The 24,668-nt window shown below is 47.3% G+C and overlaps 1 protein-coding gene across 4 annotated transcripts in view; it reads left to right on the forward strand.

The window, feature by feature from the left end:
* ITGA6 (integrin subunit alpha 6) overlaps positions 1 to 24,668 on the forward strand; it is a 78,468-nt gene that overhangs the window by 17,570 nt on the left and 36,230 nt on the right. For all 4 annotated transcript variants that reach the window (XM_040971720.1, XM_040971722.1, XM_040971719.1 and 1 more), the window contains exons 2-4: positions 18,999 to 19,123; positions 20,215 to 20,294; positions 23,068 to 23,323. In XM_040971720.1, coding sequence (XP_040827654.1) covers positions 18,999 to 19,123; positions 20,215 to 20,294; positions 23,068 to 23,323 — 461 coding nt within the window. The remainder of the gene's footprint in view (positions 1 to 18,998; positions 19,124 to 20,214; positions 20,295 to 23,067; positions 23,324 to 24,668) is intronic.

Below are 24,668 nucleotides of genomic sequence, written 5' to 3' on the forward strand. Positions count from 1 at the left end.
ATTTGATCCTTGTAACATCCTATGAGAAAATTTACATAGAAGAGTTTCAGATTACCCTTATTAATAACCCAGCTAACAGGTATTCACTGATCAAGTAGGACTTGGGCTAACCAGGTCTTTGATGATTCTGTATTTCTTATTTTTTATTTTTAAGATTTATTTTTATTGGAAAGTCAGATATACAGAGAGAAGGAGAGAAAGAGTACTTCCAAAGTGGCTGCAACGGCTGCAGCTAAGCTGATCTGAAGCCAGAATCCAGGAGCCTCTTCCAGGTCTCCCATGAGGGTGCAGGGTCCCAAGGCTTTGGGCCATCCTCTATAGTTTTTCCAGGCCACAAGCAGGGAGCTGGATGGGAAGCGGGGCTGCTGGGATTAGACCCAAATGGGATCCCAGGCGTGCAAGGTGAAGAGTTTAGCTGCTAGGCTACTGAGCGGGGCCCTCTCATTGGTGTTTGCCTGCTGCTCTGTTGCGAGGTGATAGCTAGTGAAAGCCTGCCCCATATTATCCCAGTTATAACAGCCCCAAGGAGGACTGATCCAGTATCTACCAGTAAGGAAGCAGTGCTGGTTGGTAAAATACTGAAATTGCTCCATTCTAGTCAGGAAATGACTTTGCTCCCAATTCTCCTCAGAGTCTCCTTTCATTGCCATGGCTCTCTCTTCATAGGAACCCACTATATCCATCACATACTTCCCCCGATAACCCAGCAACTGAATGGGAGATGTCCCTAACACAATAGGAGCCCTCCGGGACCTGCTTTAGTACACCATCTGTGCTGGTTAATTGATTCCCAAGCCAATACCAGACCCTAACAATTGTTTAAATGACCTGAGTGCAGAGTAGTTAACCAAGGAAATGCTTACCCATATGACTTGATTCATAAATGCTTACATAGACTTTTAAAAATTGTGTTCCTGTTTTGTTTGTGCAGCTTTCCCTCTTGAGTGTTGTTTTGTTTTGTTTTTGTCTTGTATGCTGGGAAATGTCTAGGTAGTTGATCTAAAGGCTGAGCGCCCAGGATTCATTTTCTTGCTGCTCCACCATGGGAGCGTCAGTCCCATAATCCAAGATGGTGACCCCCACATTCTAGGCAGGGAGAGAAAGGGACAAGAAGGACGATAGCCAGGGACACATGCCTGCTACCTTCTAAGGGGGCAGCAATATCAGGTGGACAGGCCTGAGCTGTGTGGACCACCCAGGTAGAAAGCCTGGATAGCTGGGTGGTCTGAAGCACCTTTTTCTATGGGAGAAGGGAGAAGCTACACTGGGTGGCAGCCAGCAGGCTGGCACAGCTGCCACCATGCCTGTTCCTTCAGGTTTTTTTCTCACCTAGAATGTAACCATGTGATTATATTAATCTCCTTTTTAAACATTGACAGCTTTAGGTATTATAAGCCACAGGGAGAATAGAGTGGATTTGGTGACCTGCCGGGCATGAGCTCAATAAATGTTTCTTTTCCTGATAGGTCTCCTTGAAAGTCACTTTTTCTTTTGCATATTATTTATTTGGTGATGGCTATTACGAAATGAGTACCTGTATTTTCCTATTTGACTGACGTTAGCATCGACAACACTGATGCTTGCTGTACTTGCCATATGAAAACCTGCCTGGCCATGGGCATTTGACCTAGCAGGTAAGACACAGATTAGAGTGCCCATCCCTTTCTGAGTACCATTTCTGTCTCCTGCGCCTGACTCCTGCTTTCTGTTAATACAGAGCCTGGAGAGGTTCAGTGATGGCTCAGGTGGTGGGGTTCTTGGCTGTCACTCGTATGAGAGAACTGAGTTGTGTCTTTTCACCTCCCCACCTCTCCCCAACCTATTCAGGCCTGCGGGAGCCCTTGAGTGTATTCTCCCTCTTTGCATCTCAAATGAGTAAAATAAAATTTAATATATATATGTATGTATATAGAAGGTGTTTGATCACAGTCTACTCAGATTTTAAATTAAGAAAAGTGATGGTGAATTAATTATCCTTCGAGCTCCATTGGTTTCACTGAAATGAACCAAGCATCTACTGTGCACCAGGTACTGTGAGGGTCAGGGAGGAGCGGCTGGGCTGGGAGCCCAGTGGATAAGCTTCTTGGACATGACTCCTTGAAGGCAAAATTCAGTAGATTGGGAGGAGAGGAATGATCTGGCCACTGCAAAGTCAGGTGTCTAATCCTGCAGAACAGAAGGGACTAAAGGCCACATTTGACAAGATCTGGCAGTTCCTTTGTGAGAATGAAAGAACAGGGTTGCTTGGAGACCATGGGTACCACTTGAACTTTCCTTTTTCCTTTCTTGCCCCAGTAGACAGTGACGTTTTTATTGTAACCCTGTGGCTGTGAGTTGCTTGGTCAGCAGCAAACCCCTTTTCAGCTAATAATTAAAATTTTAAAACAAGCTGGTTATGTATTTCTGCCTGTACTGTGTAAATTTCTGTTGAAATTTAAAGTGAAGTTCTTGAGATGTACATTAGAGATGTAGGTTGGTGATACAGTGATTTTTTTTAACCTTGCTGCTGTATATCATATTTTCCCCCTTGAGAATGTTGAAATCCTTCCTGTTGGGAGATAAGAGCAGATGTTGATGAACCAAGGTCACAGCGGAAATCCAATGCCAGGGATAAGAATTCCCTGTTCTTCTTCCCTTCCGTTTGGCTGATCTGATTCCCCTTGCATTGATGGCTGTGAAGTCTGCCCCCCCCCCCCATTCCCTGGCGTGTAGTTGAGATTTCTGAGCTGGAGTCAAGTGTCATGGGTTAACAAGAAGACACGGTCTGCCTTGGATGTTCCTGTGTTGGCTGAGCTCCCTCATTCTTAGGGTCACACCTGCAGTGATGTTATATCAAGTAAGGGCTGGAACCCACAGGCCCCACCGGTCCAGGAGTGCCGCCATCAGGTTTAGGTCCAGCACACTGTCTTAAGGGGGTCGAAAGGAAGCTTCTTGTGCAATTTTGGGATGGCCAGGACAAAACTACTGGTCTTGTAATCCAAATAAAGGCAACAGGCACTCTTTTGAGGCTCCTGTGGTATAGATCTCAAAGCATTTAACAAGCTTTAATTGCAGCCAAGTATGGTATTGTAAAATGAAGCTCTCAGTGGATAAATCAAGGTTTGTTAGTGATGTGATCATTAGCTCAAGCAGGAATGATTAGTGTAGTTTGGAGCTGGATCTGTCTGGAAGGCCAGGGTTGCTGGGCACAGCTCACCAGCTGTGTGAGCTTGGGCAGGTCATTTGTCCCTTTAGAACTTGCCTATTTGTAAAACGGGTGTCAGTAAATAGTGTCGGCTTCTTAATGAACTCAGAGCAGAGTGCCTAAGATAAGAGCATGGCACACATTAGCAGAACCTGGGAAACGATAGCTGCCCTTGCTTTATTAACAATGGTAACATGTTTACCCTAAAGCATGGGTACGGTAGGCTGTTTTATTATTTCTTGGAAGTTATTAGAAATCTAGTTTGTAGAATGTGAGGTTTATAGTTCATGGACAAAAGAGAGCCTTTTAATCAGCTTTCTGTGTACCCATGGAACCCCAGGCTGGCAGAGGAATAGATTTCTTCCACCTTGAAGGTTACTTGACTCAGACTTGCCTAACTGGATCTGCCAGTTAGTGGAGTTAGGTAGGGTTTGGTTTTTCTTGGCTAAATTACTCTTGTGGTTACATATATATATATATATATATATATATATATATATATATATATATATATATAAAAGATAGAGGGGCGAAAGGGGAGACCAGATTCCTGCCCTCAGGGAGTTTGTAGCCTAATTTGGTAGAGGGGGAAGAATTAGGGAGAAGGGGTCCAGGAAGTTTACATTGGAGTGGGTGTAACTTGGACAGGTTTCTGGAAGGCCAGTTGGGTGAGCTGGAGTTAGGCAGTTTTTGTGGGTTGGGGGATGGGATGAGATGGCAGGAAGCATGTGAACATGGATACCAAGGTCTGTTTGTCCTAGGAAAGCAAACGGAGCTCATGGCCCTAGGTGGCTGGGGCATGGGCAGATGGGGCGTGGCTCTGAGCTGCAATGCGAGGAGTATGGGTCACAGCAAGGACCCGCCAAGCTTGATGCCGAGCTTGATGGCTTGTCCATTTCAGGTCATCCAAAAAGTCTGGGCCTTGAGTCCTGCCTCCTAAGATGGAGTTACCTACCTGTTGGAGGAGGGGAACCTGAAGTGTGAAAAGCATCTGCCTTAAGGCCACAGAAGGTGTCATAAGACAGAAGAAAAGAGGTGGGAAAATCCAGGATTACCTAGAGTGTAATTCACCTGGGACTTAGGGACAGAAGCATGTCAAGTCGATCCCCACACCCCGAGGCAGTAGGAGGAGGGTTATGTGCTAAGCTAGATTTGGCTGCAGCCAACTGGCAGGGACCCGGACTGTCCCACGAACCAGGAACACACCAGGATCCAGCAGTGAGCACTTGGTAGATTATCTTGGGTTTGAGATGAGTACCTTCTAGATGTTTCCTTTCAGGGCTCTCATTTGCCTGTCCTCAGTGCAGAGTTCCAGGGCGGCCCTGGGCTAAAAGGCTGTTCTGAGAGTCAGGGTGAGTAGATGGAGATGAGGGAGTGGGTCTGAGGTTGGGTGGAGTCTGCAAGTGCTGAGTGAGGGAAACATGGCCTTGTGCTCCTTCCTCTCCCGTGGGTCTGGTGTCCTGGGGGATGGGATTTGAGACTGGGCTGAACCTGTCATAGGAAGCCCCAGAGGCTCTTGGACCTGATTCCTCTGACATCAGGACACTGAGCCCATGGTAGAAGTATTTTTTTGGTTGTCTGTATCAATCAGTTTTTTATCATTATGACCAAAAGACCAGAACAAAGGAGGTTCACAGTGCAAAAATCAGGCCATGGGACAGGCCTCTGGAGGGGCTGGGCACAGTGGAGGGACATCACAGGATGATGAGCCAGGAGCAAGGTTACTGAGCCGGAGAGCCGTCTTCTGAGAATGAGCCCCAAGGACCTGAGGACACACAGTGGGCCACATCCCAGACATCGTAACAAAATCGGATCAACCCTTGGGCTGTCCCCATGAGACAGGAATTTCAAAATCTGTAGGAGTTTGAACCCATCCTGTTCAAGGCATAACAAGGGACAAAAGAGGAGTGACCATCATGGGCACAGTTTGTAACCTTGCATAGACAAGCAATGTAGGATGACTGGCTCTCTGGGGAGAAAGGTTAGAATGGGCACTGCGTGGTCCCCTACTGGAGTTTCCATTTGAAGCTCTGTCCCTGCAGCTCTGATGAGGTGCTTTTGTTGCTAACACTTCCTTCTCACTGTGCCCAGGGCTGTGGTTGACCCCTGGCCTCAAGGCGGCCGCCATGCCACAGTCTGCCTTGAACTGCAGCAAATGCATCGTAGTCTAAGGGGTGGGGTGAGAGGTGGTGTCACTCTTCTGGCCTCTAATGGTGGGAAGTACTGTCTTTTTAAAGTCTCAAATTCCTGAGGGGGAGGTGTATGTTAGTCTTCCCCTTCTTACTTCTGTACCTGGGTGGTTTAGTTATGAAGATTGTACAAGAATGTGACATTGTGAGGCTTTTCCCCCAAATGTCGTGATCAGATGTCGGACGAAGATGGAATGAAGTCTGTTTTCTTGTCCAGCAATTCTGGCCTTCAGGTTCTTCTTGTTTGGCATGGCAGCTGTTTTGGTCGTTGGAGGTCTACTTTGGACCTTCTTCTTTATCTCTTGGCATTAGAAACTCCGGTGAGATCAAGTTGGGTCCCTGAGCTCTTCCAGGGAGTCAAAGTGGTGAGCATTGCCAGGCAGCCAGCCTGTCACAAGGGGACCAGGTTTTGTGGGTGCAGATGATGCTGCATGGACATGAGGGAGGAATTGAGGACTAGTAGGTGCTCTTGGCAGAGTGGACAGCACCTCCTCACAGTGGAAGTGCAAATGGAGAGCCTGGGGAAGAGGACTCCCTCTGACATCAAGTCAGGTTGGAGTTCAGGTGGGCTGCAGAGTGGGAAAGAAGCAGCTGTGGTGAGATTGCAGCATCATGGGACAAGCCCCACACAATGCCCTATAAATAATGTGAGCCTCCCATATTTTCATGTGAAAATGAGCATGTGAGAACTCCACAGTGGGTTGAGTGAAGTCCTTCGAAGACATAAAGGGGGTGGCATTTGGCATAGCATGTAAGACACTGCTTAGGACACCTACATTTCATATTGGAGTGTTTGGGCTCAACTCCTGGCCCTTTTAAACATCCCAGATTCCTGTTAATGTGCACCCTGGGAAGCTGCAGTGGTGACTCAGTGAGTTGGGCCCGTGCCACCTTCGTGGGATTGAGTACCTGGCTCCCTGATTTGGCCTCACCCAAACTGGGCTGTTAGAGGCCTTAGGAGGAGTGAACAGTAGATGGGAGGTCTCTGTCTCCCTGCCTTCCAAATAAAGGTAAACGTGTCAGCACTACTCCACATGCATAACACCAGGAACAAAGTTTAGGTTGAAATTTCTTAAGTTTTCTCTTCTTTGAGTTCAATTTGGAGTTGGTTTTGTCTGGTTGGCTATGGAGAAGGGCGTTTTCTTGGCTTAGAGCTAGCTACCCTTTGAAATCTCTCAGCCACCAGCTCTGGTTTCCCCAATGTGGTGTAGGTTTTGGGGGCAGAAATTGCCCTAAGGCCAAGATGTTGCTAAAGCAATTGCCTTGTCAGAGACCTGTTTCTTTTGCATTTCTCTTAGGAATGTATTAGTCAGTAGGAGTGGTTGAGGATGAGAACCATGGGCTCATTGACAAAGTGCAGCTAAGGTGGGGAGGAAGGCCCAGTCATCCTGCAAGAAGCTGTGGAAATATTTGCTGTGTGGATGAGCAGGGGCTTAAAAGGTTCCTTTCTGTGTCACTGTTACTCCAAGGTATGCAGGCAACACTTTACAAGGAGCAAGCTTTTGGCACAGCAGTTAAGACACTGCTTGGGATGCCCACATACTATACTACAGTGGCAGGTTCAAGTCCTAGCCGAACTTTCCCTTCCAGCCAATGCACATTTTTGGAAGCAGAGGTGATGGTTCAGGTCCTGAGGCCCTTGTCACTCACAGCAGAGGAGAGTTCCAGGCATCCTGGCTTCTGCTTGGCCTTTGCAGGCGTCTGGGGAGCGAACAGTGGGCGAGAAGATCTCACTATGACTCTCTTCGTCCCTGTATCTCTGCAACTGAACGAAAAGAAGTCAATAGTAATTTTTGGAAGAAAAAAAGTGTCTATTTAATACAACGCTACATTAATTTTATTTGTATATACCTTTTAAAAAAAATTACAGTTCAAATAGCATGCAGTTCTTTTTGAAAGGTTAAACTGGCAGGACCTTTGGTTTCCTGACTGAGAGTAGGGAAAGGCCGCGCTATTTTCCTCCACTTTTTGAGGACCTGTTTACTTTTGGAAAGGAGTGAATATTTGAAGTGTCTCAATTTTTAAGAAAAAATGATTTATTTGAAAAGAGAAATTATATGTAGCGAGGGAGAGAAGACAGAGAGAGAGAAAAGCTCTTTCACCTGCTGCTTCAGATCTCCCCCAGATGGCTGCAATGGCTGGGGTTGCGCTGGCTTTTACATTTGTATGAGAAGGTAGAGAGAAAGATAATACCTTCAAGTAAGATGAGGCTTCCACATGCTGGCTCATACCCTAAATGCCCACAGTGGCCAGTGTTGGGCCATCCAGGTGGCAGGAGCTCATGCCCTGACCAATGCCCCCCAGGGTGTGTGCTAGTGGGGAAGCTGGAGGTGTCCGGAAACTGTATCATGTTGAAATTATTAAAATCATGCAAAGCTTAGTCTGTGAGTTGTGGAACGTCGCTGCTTGCTCACTGAGTGTTGTTTACATGCTAGACCTGCGTGGGTGCTGGGCGATGCAGAATTGCTATGGCCCTGCTGCGTGGAGCTGACATCATGAACTGTGGCCCTCACCGCAGAGGGAAGATCAGTGTGAAACTACAGTTGTGGGGTTTGGCCTGGTTGAGGCGGTGCTGGGAGAAAGGGATTGAAGCAGAAATCTGAAGGATGCCTAGGAGGATTCCAGGGAGAGAAGATCCTGAGCCAGGGAGCAGCTGGTGGGAGGAGAGAAGGTGTGAAGGAAGCCCAACAGGGCAGCCAGGAGCCAGTGACGGGAGAGGGTTAACTCAGGGTGTACACTTTGGAAATACTAGACCTGCAAAGCTTTTACCTGGGCTGGTGTTTGGTATAGTGGTAGTGTTGTTGCTTGCGACATCCTCATTCAATATTGAAGTGTTTGATTCGTATCCTGGCTTCTCTACTTCTGGTCCGGCTTCCTGCTAATTCACACCCTTGGAATGCAGCAACTGATGGCCAAGCACTTGAGTCCTTGCAATCCACGTGGAGACCCAGATGCAGTTCTGGGCTTCCTGGCTTTGTCCTTGCCCAGCTCTGGCTGTTGTGCACATTTGGGAGGAGTGAACCAATGAATGGGAAATCTGTCTGCCTTTCAAATAAAGTCAATGTTTAAAAATTAAAAAAAAAAATTTTTTTTTTACCAACATCACCATTAAAGTGCAAATACTTGGCATCTGAGCACAGTTTTAATGTTTATAATGAGAGGCCTTAGGTTTCTTGCCGTGGTAGACAGAATGATGCCTGTGGCAAAGTCGCCCAGAGCTGTGTACCTGTTAGGATAAGAGGCAAAAGGGGAATTCAGGCTTCTATTCAACTGGCCTGAAAATCAGGGAAATTATCGAGGAAGGCCTTGTGCAATCATAGAGGTCCCTGGGGTGGGGAAGAGGCAGGCAAGACGTTTGAAGATGCTGGGCTTGTGGCTTGCAGGGGGAAGACAGGCCAGGCGGCAAGAAAAAACAGGCCACGTCCAAAGCTGGAAAAGGGTAGGGAGACCAGTTCTCATCAGGCACCTCCTGGACAGGCCAGGGAGGCCTGAGTCGGACTTTGGACCCAAACAGTTAGCAGACATGAAAATGTGAGTTTCCAGCATCCGAGTATATGGTACATTGGGGCAGCAGGAGGAGAAAACCTGCTGGTGGCAGCTGAGGGGTGACGCTAGGTCCCCGGGGAGAAATGGTTGGCTGGACAAACACACAGGCCCTCATTCCAGATGCCTCTCAGCTCTGCCCTGAGCAGAAGGCCTGCCAGGGTGGCAAGTTCATGACCAAACCTGTGCCCCTGGGGACACTGCTGAAGAGATGTGAACATCCAGGACTTCTCCCTGAAAAAAACAGCCAGACTACAGGCCCAGTGTAGGAACCTAGTGGCTAAAGTCCTTGTCTTGCATGCGCCAGGGTCCTGTATCAGTGCCAGCTCTAATCCCGGCAGCCCCGCTTCCCATCCAGCTCCCTGCTTTGTGGCCTGGAAAAGCAGTTGAGGACGTCCCAAAGCCTTGGACCCTGCACCCGCGTGGGAGACCTGGAAGAGCTCCTGGCTCCTGGCTTCGGATTGGTTTAGCTCCAGCTGTTGCGGTCACTTGGGCAGTACTCGGTTTCTCTTCCTCTGTGTATATCTGCCTTTCCAATAAAAATAAAAATAAATAAATAAGAAGCAGCAGCAGCAGCAGAAGCCAGACTGCTTGTAGGGCGATGGAGAGCTTTAGCCACTACTTTTCCTTTTAGTTAGTTTGGACATGATTCTATAGAAGTGACCAAAGAGGCTGTGAGAATGATACCTGTTCATGCACGGCTCACTGAGCAGAGTGAGGTGATGAGTGCAGAGTTCTCAGGTGTATGGTGGGTCTGTCACAAAAATACAATACAACAGTCGTTGTGTGTTTATGATTTACTAGCAATTCTACACACACATACAGCCTCGTGTGGATATTTTCTTTTTTTTTTAAAAAAGATTTATTTTTATTGCAAAGATGGATATACATAGAGGAGGAGAAACAGAGAGGAAGATCTTCCTTCTGATGGTTCACTCCCCAAGTGAGTGCAAAGGCTGGAGCTGAGCCATTCTGAAGTCAGGAGCTCTTCTGGGGCTCCCCAAGGATTTGGGCTGTCCTCAACTGCTGTCCCAGGCCACAAGCAGGGAGCTGGATGAGAAGCAGGGCCGCTGGGATTTGAACCAGCAACCATGTGGAATCCCGAGGCACACAAGGCGAGGACCTTAACCACTGTGCCACTGTGCCGGGCCCGGATATTTTCTTGTTATCAGGACTGATTCTCTAGTTCCAAGGGAGGGGAGGCAGGCCCCTTCTCTGTAAGAGGTGGCTAGCAGGGCTGCTAGGTGGGCAGGGTAGGTCAGAGCAAGTGTTAATGCCTCTTCCCCTTCTGCTTCTCTTTGCTGGAAGGGGAAGGCAGGGGAGAAGGATCTGTCATTTTACAGGGAAGAGCTGAGGTAGAACTCAGCAGTCAACGGGGCGGAATGTGCCGTGCTGAGGGTAGCCTGGCGGTCATGGGTAGGTGCAGGTGACCCCTTACGCCCTGGCCCCTGGGGAAGCAAACCCAGAGAAGGGCCAGAGCTTCTGTTGGGGGATCCCTGGAAGGTGGAACTGGGGGAAGGCAGGGGTTCTCATGAGGCTGGGTGGCTGTGGTGGCCAGACAAACCCGCCTCAGGTGGTCCATTCACCGTGGGCTGCCTGGGACTCTCCAACCACAATCCCACAGCTGCCATGGCATGCATGGAGCTGCCGAGTGCTTCCGCTTGGCTGGGGAGTCTTCATCATTCGTCTTCCCGAATGGAACATTTTTGAGTGAAGGGAGTGGGATGAATGCTAGGCTTTGAAACAACAGGTGTGACCCGGGACAGTAGGGGACAAAGCTGCCTGTGTGGGCAGCCTAGCCAAGGCCTCGAAGCATTAACCATTTCATAGGATGTCCCGACACAGCTTTCAGTGGGAGGAGGAGGCTCACAGAAATAGAGGGGCTCGTCCCAGGGGTCTTTTGTCCACAGCAAACAGCTGGCTGATACAGGGGTGTGTTTTCTTTATATTGCTGAGTATAAAGCAAGGTGTTTTTTTTTTTTTAAAAATCTCAAAACTTGTTTGTCCTTATAGTTGGAGTCCTTGCAAAAATTGTTTTGAGAGCTGCCCTTTTAATTATTTTATTTTTAAAGATTTTTATTTATTTGTAAGACAGAGTTACAAAAAGAGTCTTCCATCCACTGATTCAGTGCACAGTACAATTAACAGCAGGGCCTGGGCCAGGCTGAAGCCAGGAGCCTGGAGCTTCTTCCTGGTTTCCCACATGGATGCAGAGAGGTCCAAGGATGTAGGCCGTCTTGCTGTTTTCCCATGCACATTAGTGGGGGCTGGATGCGAAGTGGGACTCAAAACTGCGGCTATATGGGATGCCAACACTGCAGACAGAGGCTTAACCTTCTGAACCATAATGCTGACCTGATTATTAGATTGTATTTATTTAGTCAACTTAAATTGCGGATACTACTAGAGGCTAAATTTGGTTTTAAAATCCTTTAAATAAAAATATATTACTGATTTGAAAAAGCAAAATGACAGAAAGAGAAAGACCTTCTGTCAGTTTACTCCTCCTAATGTCCACAACAGCCAGGCCAGGCCCAGCAGCCAGGAGCCCCATCTCGGCATCCCATGCGGGCAGCACAGACTGAAGCTTTGGCCAACGTGAGCTGCCTGCCCGGGTTTGTGTATTTTCGGGAAGCTGACCTAAAAGTAGAGGTGGAATTCTCACTTGAACCTTCAGATCCAGTTCTATCTAACCCACCACACCATGCTTGCCCCAGCACATTTCAGGAGACAGAAAGGAGAAGGCCTACACTCTGTATTAATCGCTCAGGATTCTCCCTTCTGAAAGGCAAGGAAGCCATCTAGGTATTTGGTTCACTTCCCACAAATGCCTGCAGCAGCTTGGGCTGGGCCGAGCCGGAGCCAGGCGTCAGGGTCTCTGTGTGGCGGGGACCAGGTCCTTGAACCGTCCGCCACCTGCTGCATTAGCAGCAAAGGACGTCAGATGCCTATCTGGGATTCAAACCTGAGCCCTCTGGTCATGGGTTGTGGGTGTCCCACGCTGCAGCCTCGCCACAGCAGCAGAAAGTTATTCTGATTCTCAGACTTTGACAAGTTTAGATGTTAGAAGCTTTAAAATGGCCTGGAAAACTGGGTTGGACATTGCTCTCTGATGAAGCCATGTCAAAGAAGCATACAGAGTTACAGTTCAATGGCTTCATGACACAAGAACAAAATCATTTTTAGTGAATGTTTAGTATACCATGATGAAATGTTTGTATGAAGTGGATGATCAAATGTTGACCACTTTCTCTCCATTCATAAAAGTTTAAATAGACAAATTGAGCAGAAAGGCATTTTTGGAATCCCCTCATGATTCCTTGTTTTCTTTTGCTTAGGTATACATGGTATGTGAGGCAGACCCGGCATGGGAGGGCCACAGTGATAGTCGATGTGGTTGTAGTGGCAAGGCAGGCCTTGCGTTATCAGACTATGGGGAAGGCAGGCTAGGATGAAAATCTGATCATTTCTGGAGTGACTGAAATTTGGTTCCTGACCCCAGGTGACAGAGCAGGTGCACAGGTTTGCCGCCAGGCTCTGCGATGGCTGAGAGATTGCAGAAAGGCAAGAAGCAGGTGGGTTCTGCCTTATTGCCTGACTGGGGCAGAAACCACGGGCTGGGGTCTGTGTGAGGCAATGGGGAGAAGAAGGGCGTGCTTTGTTCCTGATCAGGAAGCAATGGGCAAGGTGGTGAGGGAGAGGGCTAAGGGCCAGGAGAGGTCTGCCATCCAGTGCCTCTCCCGGGATAATAGTTGGCTGCCTTTTCACACCCTCCTGTCTGCAGCACTTTGGGAAAGGAATGGGAAATGTTGATGTGTAGGTTTTCTGAAGGTGCACAAAGTTGAAAGACTGGATTCTTACAGAGGCAGGACAGTAAAAACAGGCAGAAAGGCAAGCTCCTCTAGTGTATGCTGGCCCCCCTACAATTCAGTCTTGCTCATTCTGGCATCTGATAAGTGATTTGCAGGCTGACTTCCCGTCTGCTTGCCCACTCAGCCTGCAGTGAGGCCCTGGAGTGTGCAGGCCCTGCCAGGTTAATCCCTGCTGAGGGTGAGACCAAGCCATAAATGGACCTTACTTCATACAACAGCAAGACAAGCACAGGAAGGGTCATCAGGCACATGATGAGAACAAGCAACAGCTTTGGGTAGCAATGGCTATTTTAAAAATATCAGCTATTTTAAAATAGTTTATTTTTAAAATGAAACAGAAAGTGGCAGGTAGTTTAAATTCTTCCCTTTTCAGGTTGTGAGGCCAACGGTTATTGCCTAAAGCAGGTAAATCAGGGATGAACAGGTGGCCTGGTGATTAAGACATCCTTTGTGACAGCCACATCCCAGGTCAGAGTACCTGAGTTCATGTCCCAGTTCCACTCCTGTTTCCAGCTTCTTACCAGTGTGCTCTGGAAGGCAGCAGAGGATGGCTCAAATGCTCAAAACAACTGGAGCTCCCAGCTCGCAGCTTCAGCATGGCCAGCCAGTGCTGTTGCCAGCAGATGGGGAGTGAGCCAGCAGATGGGAGATCTTTCTCTCTGTCTCTGCCTTTCATATAAATCGAACTTTGGAGGAGCCACAGCAATAGCAAGTTTATAATAATCTAGAATTAAAAAGAAGTAAATCTAGAATTTTTTTAAAAAAGCGTTTTGACCGGAGAGTGAGGTTTAGAGTGAAATGTTGAACTCTCTTGCCATTGGTTCTTTTTGATTTCTTCGTTGTACTTACCACAACAGAAATTCAGCACTGATTTGGAGATGGGTTAAATGTAGGGGCCGGAAGCCGGTGCTGTGGCACGTTGGATTCGGTCGTAGCATGCACTGCCAGCATCCCCTTTCAGACTGCTGGTTCCAGGTCCAGGAGCTCTGCTTCCCAGACAGCAACCTGCTGAGAGTACTTGGGAGGAAGTGAAAGATGACCCAAGTGCTGGGGTCCTAGCTGCTCTTGACTTTGGTCTGGCCCAGACCTGATGGTTAGGGGGCATTTGAGGAGTACACCAGTATACAGAAGAGCTTTCTCTCCATCATTTTGACTTTAAGTAAATGAATAAAGTTTTTTAAAAAAAAAGTAGGAATGATACAATGCCAAACCAATGCCATCTTACGATTTTTTTAAGTCCTAATTTAGACAAACTAAGGAGGCTGTTTTGAGTTGAGCAATAATAGAATGCTTGTTCTAGCAAAGCCATTTTTCACCTTTCTGGGACCCAGTGCATACCTAGAGGCAGACTCTTTAATCCTTGAGGAAGTGACTTACCGCCAAGGACAAGGAAGCAGAGCAGCTATTGTCCCTAAAGTTTGAAAAACGTCCAAGCGTCGAGCACTTTTGCTGGACGGTGTTGTGCAAGTTTACCAGCTCTCCTTGGAGGACTGGAAGGTATGGCTTTCCTTGAAGAACCTTCAAATGTCTTTGTAGTGAATACCATAGCAGTGGGTCCAGCATCTTTGTGGTCTTTTTCTGGACTCCAAAGAACCGAATTTCTTTCATGGCTTGCTTGCCCATCTTTATAGGATTAGACTTTTATCTTGCATTTTACTATTTTCAGGTTTCTTTCAAAACAATGACAGTGGTTTTGCAAGTTTTTGATCTTATCCTTTCAACATGGGTTTCTGGTATGTTGGAATCCTCCAGCAGCTTTGCTTTACAAGCAGTTTTAAACAGAGCTCAGAAGAGGAGCGGTGCTGTGACAGGTGGATTTTCCTGTACGTTTCGGCGTCTGAATCGATCTTGGGTGAAACCCAATTTTTGCCCTTGATTTGGGCAGTGCTGTGGGAGTTAGTTCCATTCATTTCCTCCACTTCCCCAGACCACTTCTCCTGGCTCTCTGAATGTCGGAGCTGTTGCTGTAGTTTGGATTTGCATGGAAATGGTGGTGACCACTGCCCGCCTGGTTGCTGGGAGTGTCCCCCGGGACTTGGTGCTTTGGCATCAAAGGGTCCTGAGAAGAAAGTGAAGAAAATAGGATTCAAGCAGAACTGGATTCTGGTATGGGCCGGGGGTCCCCCACAGTATAGTGCCACTCCTCCCATTGCTACCATACCTGCATCCTCCCTGCCGCCTCAGGAGCCAGCCGTGCGCCACACGGCTCAGACCAGCTCCCACAAATAGGTGGGCCCTGGCACTTCATACCTGGTACTGTTTTTACCTTTTCTGTTTGTTCCTGTCAGCCATAACCTCAGCCCCACAGCCTGTGGCCTCCTGCCTTTCAGGCCAGTTCTAAGCAGAACTGAAGAGCCTTCCTATTTCCTGAACCAGAGAGGGGAACTTAACCTTGAGGATTCCAGCTGCGGACTTACTGAATGGGGTCACAGTGTTCTCTCAGATAACACTGCCTTACTAGCCCAGGAAGGACTCTGGGAACAGATGAGGCCAGAGCAGGGGCGCCCTCTGCTGTTTGCTCTGTGCTCTTCCACCTAAATGGATCCTAGGGAGAACAAGGATGATGCTGGGCCATTCTCCTTGCACTTGTGCGTACTTCTTTGTGCATACTACCTTTGTGGAGTTCTCAAATTTGATGCCCGTTTTTCCCCTCAAGTCTCTTTGCTGTTTCTATTGTGTGTGATTGCTTTTGTCAGCAATAGCTGTCTTGGCAGGACCTTTTATTTGCAAGAGGTTGGCATAGCATTTTTTCACTCCATTTTGTCACTCCAGCCCTCTCCAGCCAGCCCATGTGCGACTTATGTGCCTCCTGCCTTTTCCCACAGCTGGTGGCTGCTGAGCCTAAGGGAACAGGTGGAGTAGAAGGGGTAACCGGAAGCCCACACTCTGAAGAACTGCGCTTTTTAAGCCACAGAAAACCTGGGAGCACTGGTTACACTTGGGTCCAAGAGGCAGAAAAAGTGGCATAACCCAGAGCACAGAGCCCCGTTTTGATGCACCAGGGGGCACCCACTCCCTGGTTTCTTCTCGCCCCTTTCCTAAGCCTCTGCACATGCCATGCCCTTGGTCGGCCCACTCAGCTGTCACCTCCTGGTGACATCCTTCCTCCTTGGACAGCTGGTGTTGTCCTCACAGTGCCTGTGACACCTCCTCTGGTTTAGTGACCTGCTCATGGGTCAGGTTCCCCCAGGGCAGAGTCGGAAGGGTGGGGATAATTTTTCATTCCTTCCTGGAGGCTCTTGATGACCCAGTTAATGGGAAAAGGAATGAAAAGTGGGATAAACAGCAACTAAGCCATCTGTCTGCCTGCCTTAGGGGCTCTGGAGCCCCTGAGGTGTGAGGCAGAGGAGGAAGTGGTCAGAGAAGACCTTCTGTTATCTTTACAGGACTCCACCCAGCCCCACCCGGCCCCACCCAACCCCGAGGGAGTGCTTGGATTCTTCCTGCACCTTGAGTCTGATGTGGTGTGCAACACACACTTGCTTCCCTGTCATTTGTGTGAGGTTTGCCATTTCATCTGGGCTACCCCATTCTGGGGTTGTGTTTCCTAAGAACTTTTACTTATATTTTACAGATCGATCTCTTTATTTGAAAGTCAAATAACAGGAGGTTGAGCCAGAGATCTTCTATCCTCTGGTCCACTCTCAAAATGGCTGCAGTGGTCAGGGCTGAACCAGGGAAAAGCCAGGTGCCTGGAACTTCATCGGGTTCTCCCACATGGGTGCAAGGACCCAAGGTCCTTGAGCCGTCTTTGCTTTCCCAGGCATAGCAGGGAGTTGGATCTGAAGTGGAGCAGCTGGGACTTGCCCGGGACCACATAGGGATGCTGGCACTCCAAGTGGCAGTTTTACCTGCCTTATGTACCCCACACTGCTGGTTTCTAGAGCTTTTATTTTTATTTACCAACATAGAACAAGCTCCCACCTGCTGGCTTGTTTCCAAAATTCCTGCAGCAGCCAAGATGAGGCCAAAGTGAATTGTCAAATTAAATGCAGGTCTTCACTGGGGTGGCTGGGACTGAGTGTTGGAGCATCACCACTGCCTCCCAGGATGTGCGCTCGCAGGGAGCCAGAATAGGGAGCAGAGTCAGGACTTGGGTATAAGATGCGAGCTTCTGCCTTTGATTTATTTATTTTTAATATGTTTTTATTTTCCTTAAAAGGCAGAGATAAAGACAGATGGACAGACAGGTAGATCTTCCAGCATCTTCCGGTTCACACTCCAAATGCCCATATCTGCCAGAACTGGGCCAGCTTGGAACCAGAAGCCCATAATTCAAACTGGATTTGCAAGATCAAGTGCCCTGAAGCACTGGAGCCATCAACGGCTACCTCCCAGGGTGCATTAGCGTCTCCTACCACCCAGTTCCGGCCCTTTACCAGCTCAGGTCCATCCTGTGGTCCAGGCCAGTTCACCTCTAGGGCACTTGGGGGGCTCCTCTTGGGGATCCCAGCAGCCCCAGGGTTTGCCCCTGCCCTGCAGCAAGAGATACTTCCAGCACCAAGGCTGCTGCCCTGTGCCCTCTGCAGCTCCATGTCCACTCTCTGTCCTGGCAGGTGCCTCTTCATTCCTTCCAGTGAAAGGTGGACGTGGAGGCTTGCTGTGATGAGTGGCTGGCAGCCTGGGAGGAGGAACAGAACAGTACCCGGGTGTGTGGTTCCTCCACAGCCACCTCTTCCTTGTCTCTCCCTGGATACCATCTGGCTCCCTCCCTGCTTTCCCAGGACATGTTCCTCCTGTTAGACCAGCCACATTGGGCCTTGGTTGTACAAAGATGTGGTATTCTTTCTTGGAATGCGTCCTCTCCTGCTGTTGCTGCAGGGACAGTGCTGCTGAGGGGCTGTCAGGATCCTGTGTATCTGTTTGATGTCTGCACCTGCCAGGGGTAGATTTCTGAGGCCGGGAGTGGCTTCTGTTCGGTGTTGGCAATGTGTGGCTTTAGCTCTGTGTTTGTCCTCCCCGCCCTAGTCTGTTCCTGGCTGACTAGTCTTAGGCGGTTCTTGTCAGGCAGGATGGAGAGACAGGAGCCAAGGAACCCAGCAGGAGACGGGGTGTTGAGCAGGAGCCCCTCTGGCTATGACACTGGGAAACTGTGAGGGGTGTGGGGAGGATTACTGGACCTTGCATCCATCACCCCAAAGTCACCCCCCAGGTCCTTTGTTGGAGCTGGACTAGCCGCAGTGTAGGCACTTGTCTGAAATGACATGTGGATGCCAAAAGTCAAAATTGGTTCAGAAAACAGTCAAGTTGCGTGCCATAAATGTACTCCATATCTGCTTGTCAGTTATATCCCACTAAAACGGACACGGGCTGGAAGACGGAACTTGGAAGGAGCCCAGGGTTGTAAAAGGGAGTAATTCAGCAGAGCTGTAGCTCAGGTCAACATTTTCTACCTCCTAGGATAAAGTATTTTGTTTATTTTTAAATTTTTAAAGCTGCATTTTTTTTTCATTTCAATTCGAAAGTAGTAAGAGATCTTCTGGCTGCTGGTTCTTTCCCTAAATACTTTCCTGGCACGTGGGATTCAGCCAGATGGAAGCCAGGAGCCCAGAACTCAATAAAGGTCACCCATGTGCGTGGCGGGGACCTAAGCACTTAAGCACTTGACCCAAGCACCTGCTGTTCCCCTAAAGTGTACATTATTAGCTGGAAGCTGGAATTTGAAACAGAGCTGGGACTTGAACCAGGCACTCCGGGATAGGAGGTAGCCATCCCAAACAGGGTCTTCACCGCTGTGCCAAATGCTTATCGCCAGAGTTTAGGCTCTATGTAAGTATATGAGGGAGGCTTTAAAATATTCATTAAAAATTCACCTTATCTTTTAATTAATTTTTCCATGAGCTTTTCTGAAGCCATTGCACCTGAGCTTAGGGCCTAAGGTGTGGTCAGATGTACCCGTGGATGATAGAAAGGCACCGTGTTAGAAGTAGTGCGTTTGTCTCTTGAGCTCCGTGTCATGTCTTTGTCAATGCCGGGGCCGTGCTCAGCGAGGAGTGCTGACTCCCTTCCTTCTGCCATTCTTCTGTACTTGCTCTCGTGGGAGTGTGTTGTAGTCGTGCTGGGACTCCAGCTGGGATCCCCCTCAATGTTTGGGCTGCTGAATAATTAGTGGACATCTTTGTACAGTGTAATTCTGGAGGCCCTTGGCTTGGCTGTGTTTTTGTTAAAAGTACCTTCAATTCCAATCTCCACACTCTGTTTCATCTGCAGGTTGCTTGTGGGAGCCCCACGGGCGGTAGCCCTGCCTCTGCAGAGAGCCAACAGAACCGGAGGTCTGTACAGCTGTGACATCACCTCCAGGGGACCTTGTACTCGCATTGAATTTGATAATGATGGTATGTTTTGTTTTTTCTGGGAGGGAGAGAGGGGTTGGTAGGAGCCTGGCACAAGTAGAAGGGAGGAATGGAGGAAGCTAGAAGAACAAAGGGAAAGATCAATCTTCCATCCACTGGCTTGCTCACCAAATGGCTGCAACCATCATAGCAGTACTAGGCTGGAGTGAAGTGCCTGAAACTCCATTCAGGTATCTTACGTGGCTGCCAGGAGCCCGGAAATTTGGGACATCTTCCACTGCTTCTCCCAGGCACATTAGCAAGGAGCTGGATTGCAAGTGGAGCAACCAGAACTCCAACCGTCACTTCTATGGGAACCGCTTCCCATGACACTGGCCCTGATGGTAGATGCTTCTACCCTCATATTCCCTTGGCCAGTCTACCTGTGCTCCCTTGCACCCCACTTGCCCTTTCTGTGGTGAAAGAAAAGGGATTCGAGCATTTATTCTTGCAGAAAAGGCCTCTTAGCTGCATCAGCTTTGGCTGCTAGGTATTGGCCTGGAAAATACTTTCTCAGCCATACTGGGTTGGAATGTTTTGCCAGGCTTCCTTGCAATGCTGCTTCTTAAACTTTCTGGTGTGTTAATACTGCCCCCTAGTGTTGCACTGAGCTTCTATAATGCTCTTAACTAAATTCATTGTCCTGTTGTATATTGTATCAAAACAGTTGAGAAAAGGCTGTAAATATCCCAAACTGCCTCCCTGCACCATGGATAAAGTTTGTTATCCTATCTCAGATAAAAATTTATTTTGTGAGGGTTCTGGGTAGCTGAGAGATGCCATGGTGTTATCCATGATCATGGCCGTGTTCAGTCTTATTCTAGTAGACAGAGTAGAACAGTTAGAAGCTTCACTTGAACCTAATTTGATATTTGAACTGGTTCATTTTTTGCACATTCTTATTTCTTCATCTTCTGAAAAACATTTATTGTTTGATTAGGAAAAATATGTTTTCTTTAACTTGCAAGCATCCATAGACTCATAAAAAAAAGAATAGGCAATGTAGAAAGCCCTTCTGGTGTTCCTGTTCACTTATTGTTTTGTAGCCTGTGGGAGGGGCTCACTGTGCATGTTCCCTGTGCTGCTTTCCACAGCTGACCCTTCCTCAGAAAGCAAGGAAGACCAGTGGATGGGAGTCACCGTGCAGAGTCAGGGGCCAGGCGGCAAAGTGGTGGTAAGTGTGGAGACACAGGTTCTTTCCCTGATGTTGGAGCACCTGTCATGTGCTGGCACCCGTGTGACTGTGGCAAACAAAACAGAGGCTCCGCCCATGGGGAATGTGCACTGCAGCCATGCTCACTGCTTTAAAGCAGGAAGTCATGCCAAGAAGAAAGCAAAGGGTTGTTTTGTCCTGTGACTTCTGATCCACTTTAAGAAGTTCATGAAGAAATGAGATTACGAGACAAGTTTATATTGGTGAACAGTTTGAAATCCATGTATACTTTTTATCAGGATCTCATGTTTCATAAACATTTAAGGGAAAGGTTGATTCATGAAAGTTAGACTCCCGCACACGGATCTTCCATCTGCTGCTTCACAGCCCAGGATTGCACCAGGCCAAAGCCAGGGGCCTTGGGTTATCTTCTGCTGTTTTTCCAGGTGTATTAGCAAGGAGCTGGAGCAGAAATAGGCCAGGCAAGAAGCAGCATGCATATGAGATGCTGGTATCACAATTGGTGGCTTAACCCACTGTGTCACACTGCTGACCCTGTGCGTGGGAAGAATATGGTACCCCAATTGGATATGCAGGCAGGATGGGATCTTAGCATACAGCCTGGTCCCTGCCTCACAGGTACATCCTGCGAAGGTGAGCATGTCAAATCAACAGTTAAACAGAGAGCATTACATTATGTTGCAAGAATTTCAGCCCACCAATGAACTCTGATTAGGTCGTGGCACTTGGCTATCCTGAATTCAGAGATCTCTTCCGGTGTCATCTAAGGGCTCCATCTCATAAGTCAGGAACTTGTCATCAGATGTTGCCCATGACTATGGCCTCCACATGGTCACTGTTACTTTGAGAAACAGTTGCAATATGGAAGAATACAGATGAGCCAAAATTGGAAAACGATAACAAGTGAAATCTCTCCTAGGCCAAAAGAAGCATATTCTTCTGCTCCCCAAAAAGCAAATGCTGACAGGACTGCCATTGCCTCGGGCATAACACCATCTGGCCTGGATACAAAGTGTTGGTGTGTCTTTCAGTGAACATTCCTGTGAAGGTGGATGTGTGAGCCAGCCGGAAGTGAAGGCTAGATGCCCTAGGAATTAGACATTTTAAAAAATGACTTTGTGGGGACGGAGCGGGATGTGCTGCTACTCCAACAGAAGAACTCACTAGGAGCTTTCCTGCCGATAATCTCTCCCTGAGAGAACCATGAGAGATGGGTAAAAGTGTCTGCCACAGAGCATGACAACTTTAACTTTTAAAAGCAAAGACTTGACCTACCTCTGCTGTTTTGAAGAGGAATATGAAGTTTTCTTTCGGCTTGCAAGAGTAGGAAGACTTGGCCTCGGCATGCGTGAGCAAAGAATATAATCAGGAGTTTCCTTCCAGGAGTAAGAGGGAAGGAGAGTGTGCGCAGCCCGTCTGGGTGGAAGAGCACAAATGAGAGCAAGTGTGTGTGTGCCCTGGCAGGAGGAGCAAAGACAGAGGCAGTCACTCGAGGTCCATGGCAGAAAGGAAGGCAAAAAACGGGAGTGGGCCTTCTGCGGGAAAGGCTTTTGTGAGCAGTTTTAACCCCTCATTTGCATAGATTTCAAAATTATATGAACTAAAATGAACCTGTTAATTATCCACGTACTTGGAGCTTTTCCATGAACTTGCCCTTGTACTTGAAAGCTGTCATACAGTCTTTTCTATATTCTATATATGTGATAAAATGTTTTTCTATAGCATTTATCAAAGAACTTTTTGATTTATTCCTAAAACTCGGGATGATCTTGACAAAAAAAGAAAAAAGAAACCAAAACAGATTAAATATGGCTTTTATCATAGGAACTTTGTAGCTTCTATAGCTGAATGAAAAAAAAGAGAATGATCTTGGAATGAGCGCTGGGTAATTAAAGTGCTCTTGTTATTTATCTGAGCTTCTTCACACAGAAGTAGTAGCAATGTCATAAAAGGTGGACATGTGGTGCCAAACGGTGGTGGGAGGACCTCTCACGGTGGAATGGGATGAGTTTCTGTCCATCAGAATCTGCTTGCTGTGATGATCTGCACCAAGTTTTAAGAAAAATGGAAATTTTAACAAACATTGACTTTTGGTATTTACAAGAGCCATTATGGGAAATGGACTATTGTAAGTCTTTTCAGCTTGTGTTCGGTGAGGGATAGTCGTGCAAACCCTTGTAGAAATTATAGAGATTATTTCATCTGTTATGGCAGTGTAATTCTCTCCCTTTGAAGAAGTGACTTAGGGAAATAACCTTGGAGCTCAGAGTATGAGTTAAGGCTGATCATAAGGAAATTGGGTGGGTACAAGGAGAATGTTTTCATTTCAGCTGGGTCTGCTTGATCCCTATTCGAATAAGTCCATGATTTCTGCCTTCCAGAATATAATGACTCACTTCCACTGATGTAGAGCTTTGGACAGCCACTAAAAGCCAATTAAGTTAAGAGAATAAAATAAGGAAATATCTTTCTTTGTGTATGTGACAGGTGAATTTGCAGATGAATTGCCTGCGGGTACAGAGTGGCCTTCAATATTTGGATTGGAGCATTGAGTGGGATGAGACCCCAGTCCTAGTTTCGGCGTCTGATAATGATCCCTTCAGTGCCACTTCAGGGAAGATTAGCCGGTTTGGGATCCGGTCCAGGATGAGGAGGTCGTTTTTTGAGCATGCTGTTTAGAATTGGCTCATTATCATGGACAGCTTTATCCATCCGTGATTTTAATTAAACAAGGCTTATAGAGGTGGGGTTACTTTGTTGCATCTGTTTGCAGACCTGTGCTCATCGATATGAAAAGAGGCAGCACGTTAACACAAAGCAGGAATCGCGAGACATCTTCGGGAGGTGTTACGTCCTGAGTCAGAACCTCAGGATCGAGGATGATATGGACGGAGGAGACTGGAGCTTCTGTGATGGCCGACTGAGGGGCCATGAAAAGTTTGGTTCGTGCCAGCAAGGTGTAGCAGCTACTTTCACTAAAGACTTTCATTACATTGTATTTGGCGCCCCAGGAACTTACAACTGGAAAGGTACGATGTCATTTGTATTTATAGAAATGGGGAGGTTAGAAGGTGTGTGGCATTGCTGTTGTATGTCTTAGTATGTTTTAAGGTAAAATGAGTTGTAAGGTAGGTTTAGTTGAAAGTGGGTAGAGAGTTCAAATTTCTAAACGATGTGATTTTTAAGAACAAATAGTGAGTGCAGTGGATGTTTCTGTTTTGAGAACTGTACCTTGTTAGTGTGGACAGGTGACTTGTTCTGGCAGGACTGTACTAACTGGCAGGAGTCGTCTTTGCTTTTATCTGCATCTGTTTCATGAAGCCAGTTTTCACTTGAGTGTGAAAACATCTGCAGACAGGCTCCAGAATCTTCTGCAGAGTGCGTTGATGTGGCCATTTTGTGCATTATCTTAGAAGCCCAGTTTTTGCTCATCAAGCAGGTAATGGACCGACTGGGGGACTTCAGGGATGCTCATTTCAGGTGATTTGAGGAAAAGTTGATTCATGGCATTTTAAAAGGTGACTGATGTGGGTGAATGGACACGTTAGGAGGAAGGTGACCTGCACTCTCCGACCGGATGGATGCTCCTGCGAGTCCTTCTTGTATCTGAAGAAACTCAGCAAGTTTGGAACACTGTGCTAGATCACAAAGGGCGATCAGTCAAGTCTGTGCTGTGATGAACAGAAAAGCATCTGATTTGGAAATAAGATCTTTATTGCTGATTGAGAAATTTTGAAATAAATCCTATAACATTTATGTGAGTCAGGGAGAACCCCAGATTTTGGTTAATGAAAAGGGGAAATTTTTTCTCAGTGTTAATTTCCCTTGGCAGCAGTTCTTGGCAACACACCTTTCCCTGCTTGATGACCATGGTGACCACCACCAGGAATAAATTTCTTTCTAGTCCACTCCACCCCCATAGAGATGAGACTCAGGTTGTTTTGACCTAATCGAACCAACAATGAATTCAGAGATTGTTTTATTGTAACAAGCAGAAATGCCAAGCAGAGTATAAATACCACTCAGTGTTAATGCTGGCTGTAACTCATAGAGAGCTGTGTCTTATCTACTTATATATCCTAAGCCACGTTACCATTGTAAAAAGAATCTTATCTTTGTAATTATTAATTATAAGATCTTTAACAAGAAAATTTGGTATAAATTATGTAAATAAAAATATGCTAATTTAAAAAAAAATGGGATTCCTCCACTCCCCAGTTCCCACCCCCCAACTGATTTTCCCCATATTGTTACAGTAGTCCTTCTAAGGAGTTGTAATTCCATCAGTCTGTTATTTAAAACTCTGCAGAATTGTATTTAAATTGTTATTTAAAAGGCAGAGAGACCAGAGAAGGATCTTCCATCCACTGGTTC

This window comes from Ochotona curzoniae, unplaced genomic scaffold (genome assembly GCF_017591425.1).
Source record: "Ochotona curzoniae isolate NIBS_2020 unplaced genomic scaffold, NIBS_Ocur_1.0 contig_2210, whole genome shotgun sequence".
Lineage (NCBI taxonomy): Eukaryota > Metazoa > Chordata > Mammalia > Lagomorpha > Ochotonidae > Ochotona > Ochotona curzoniae.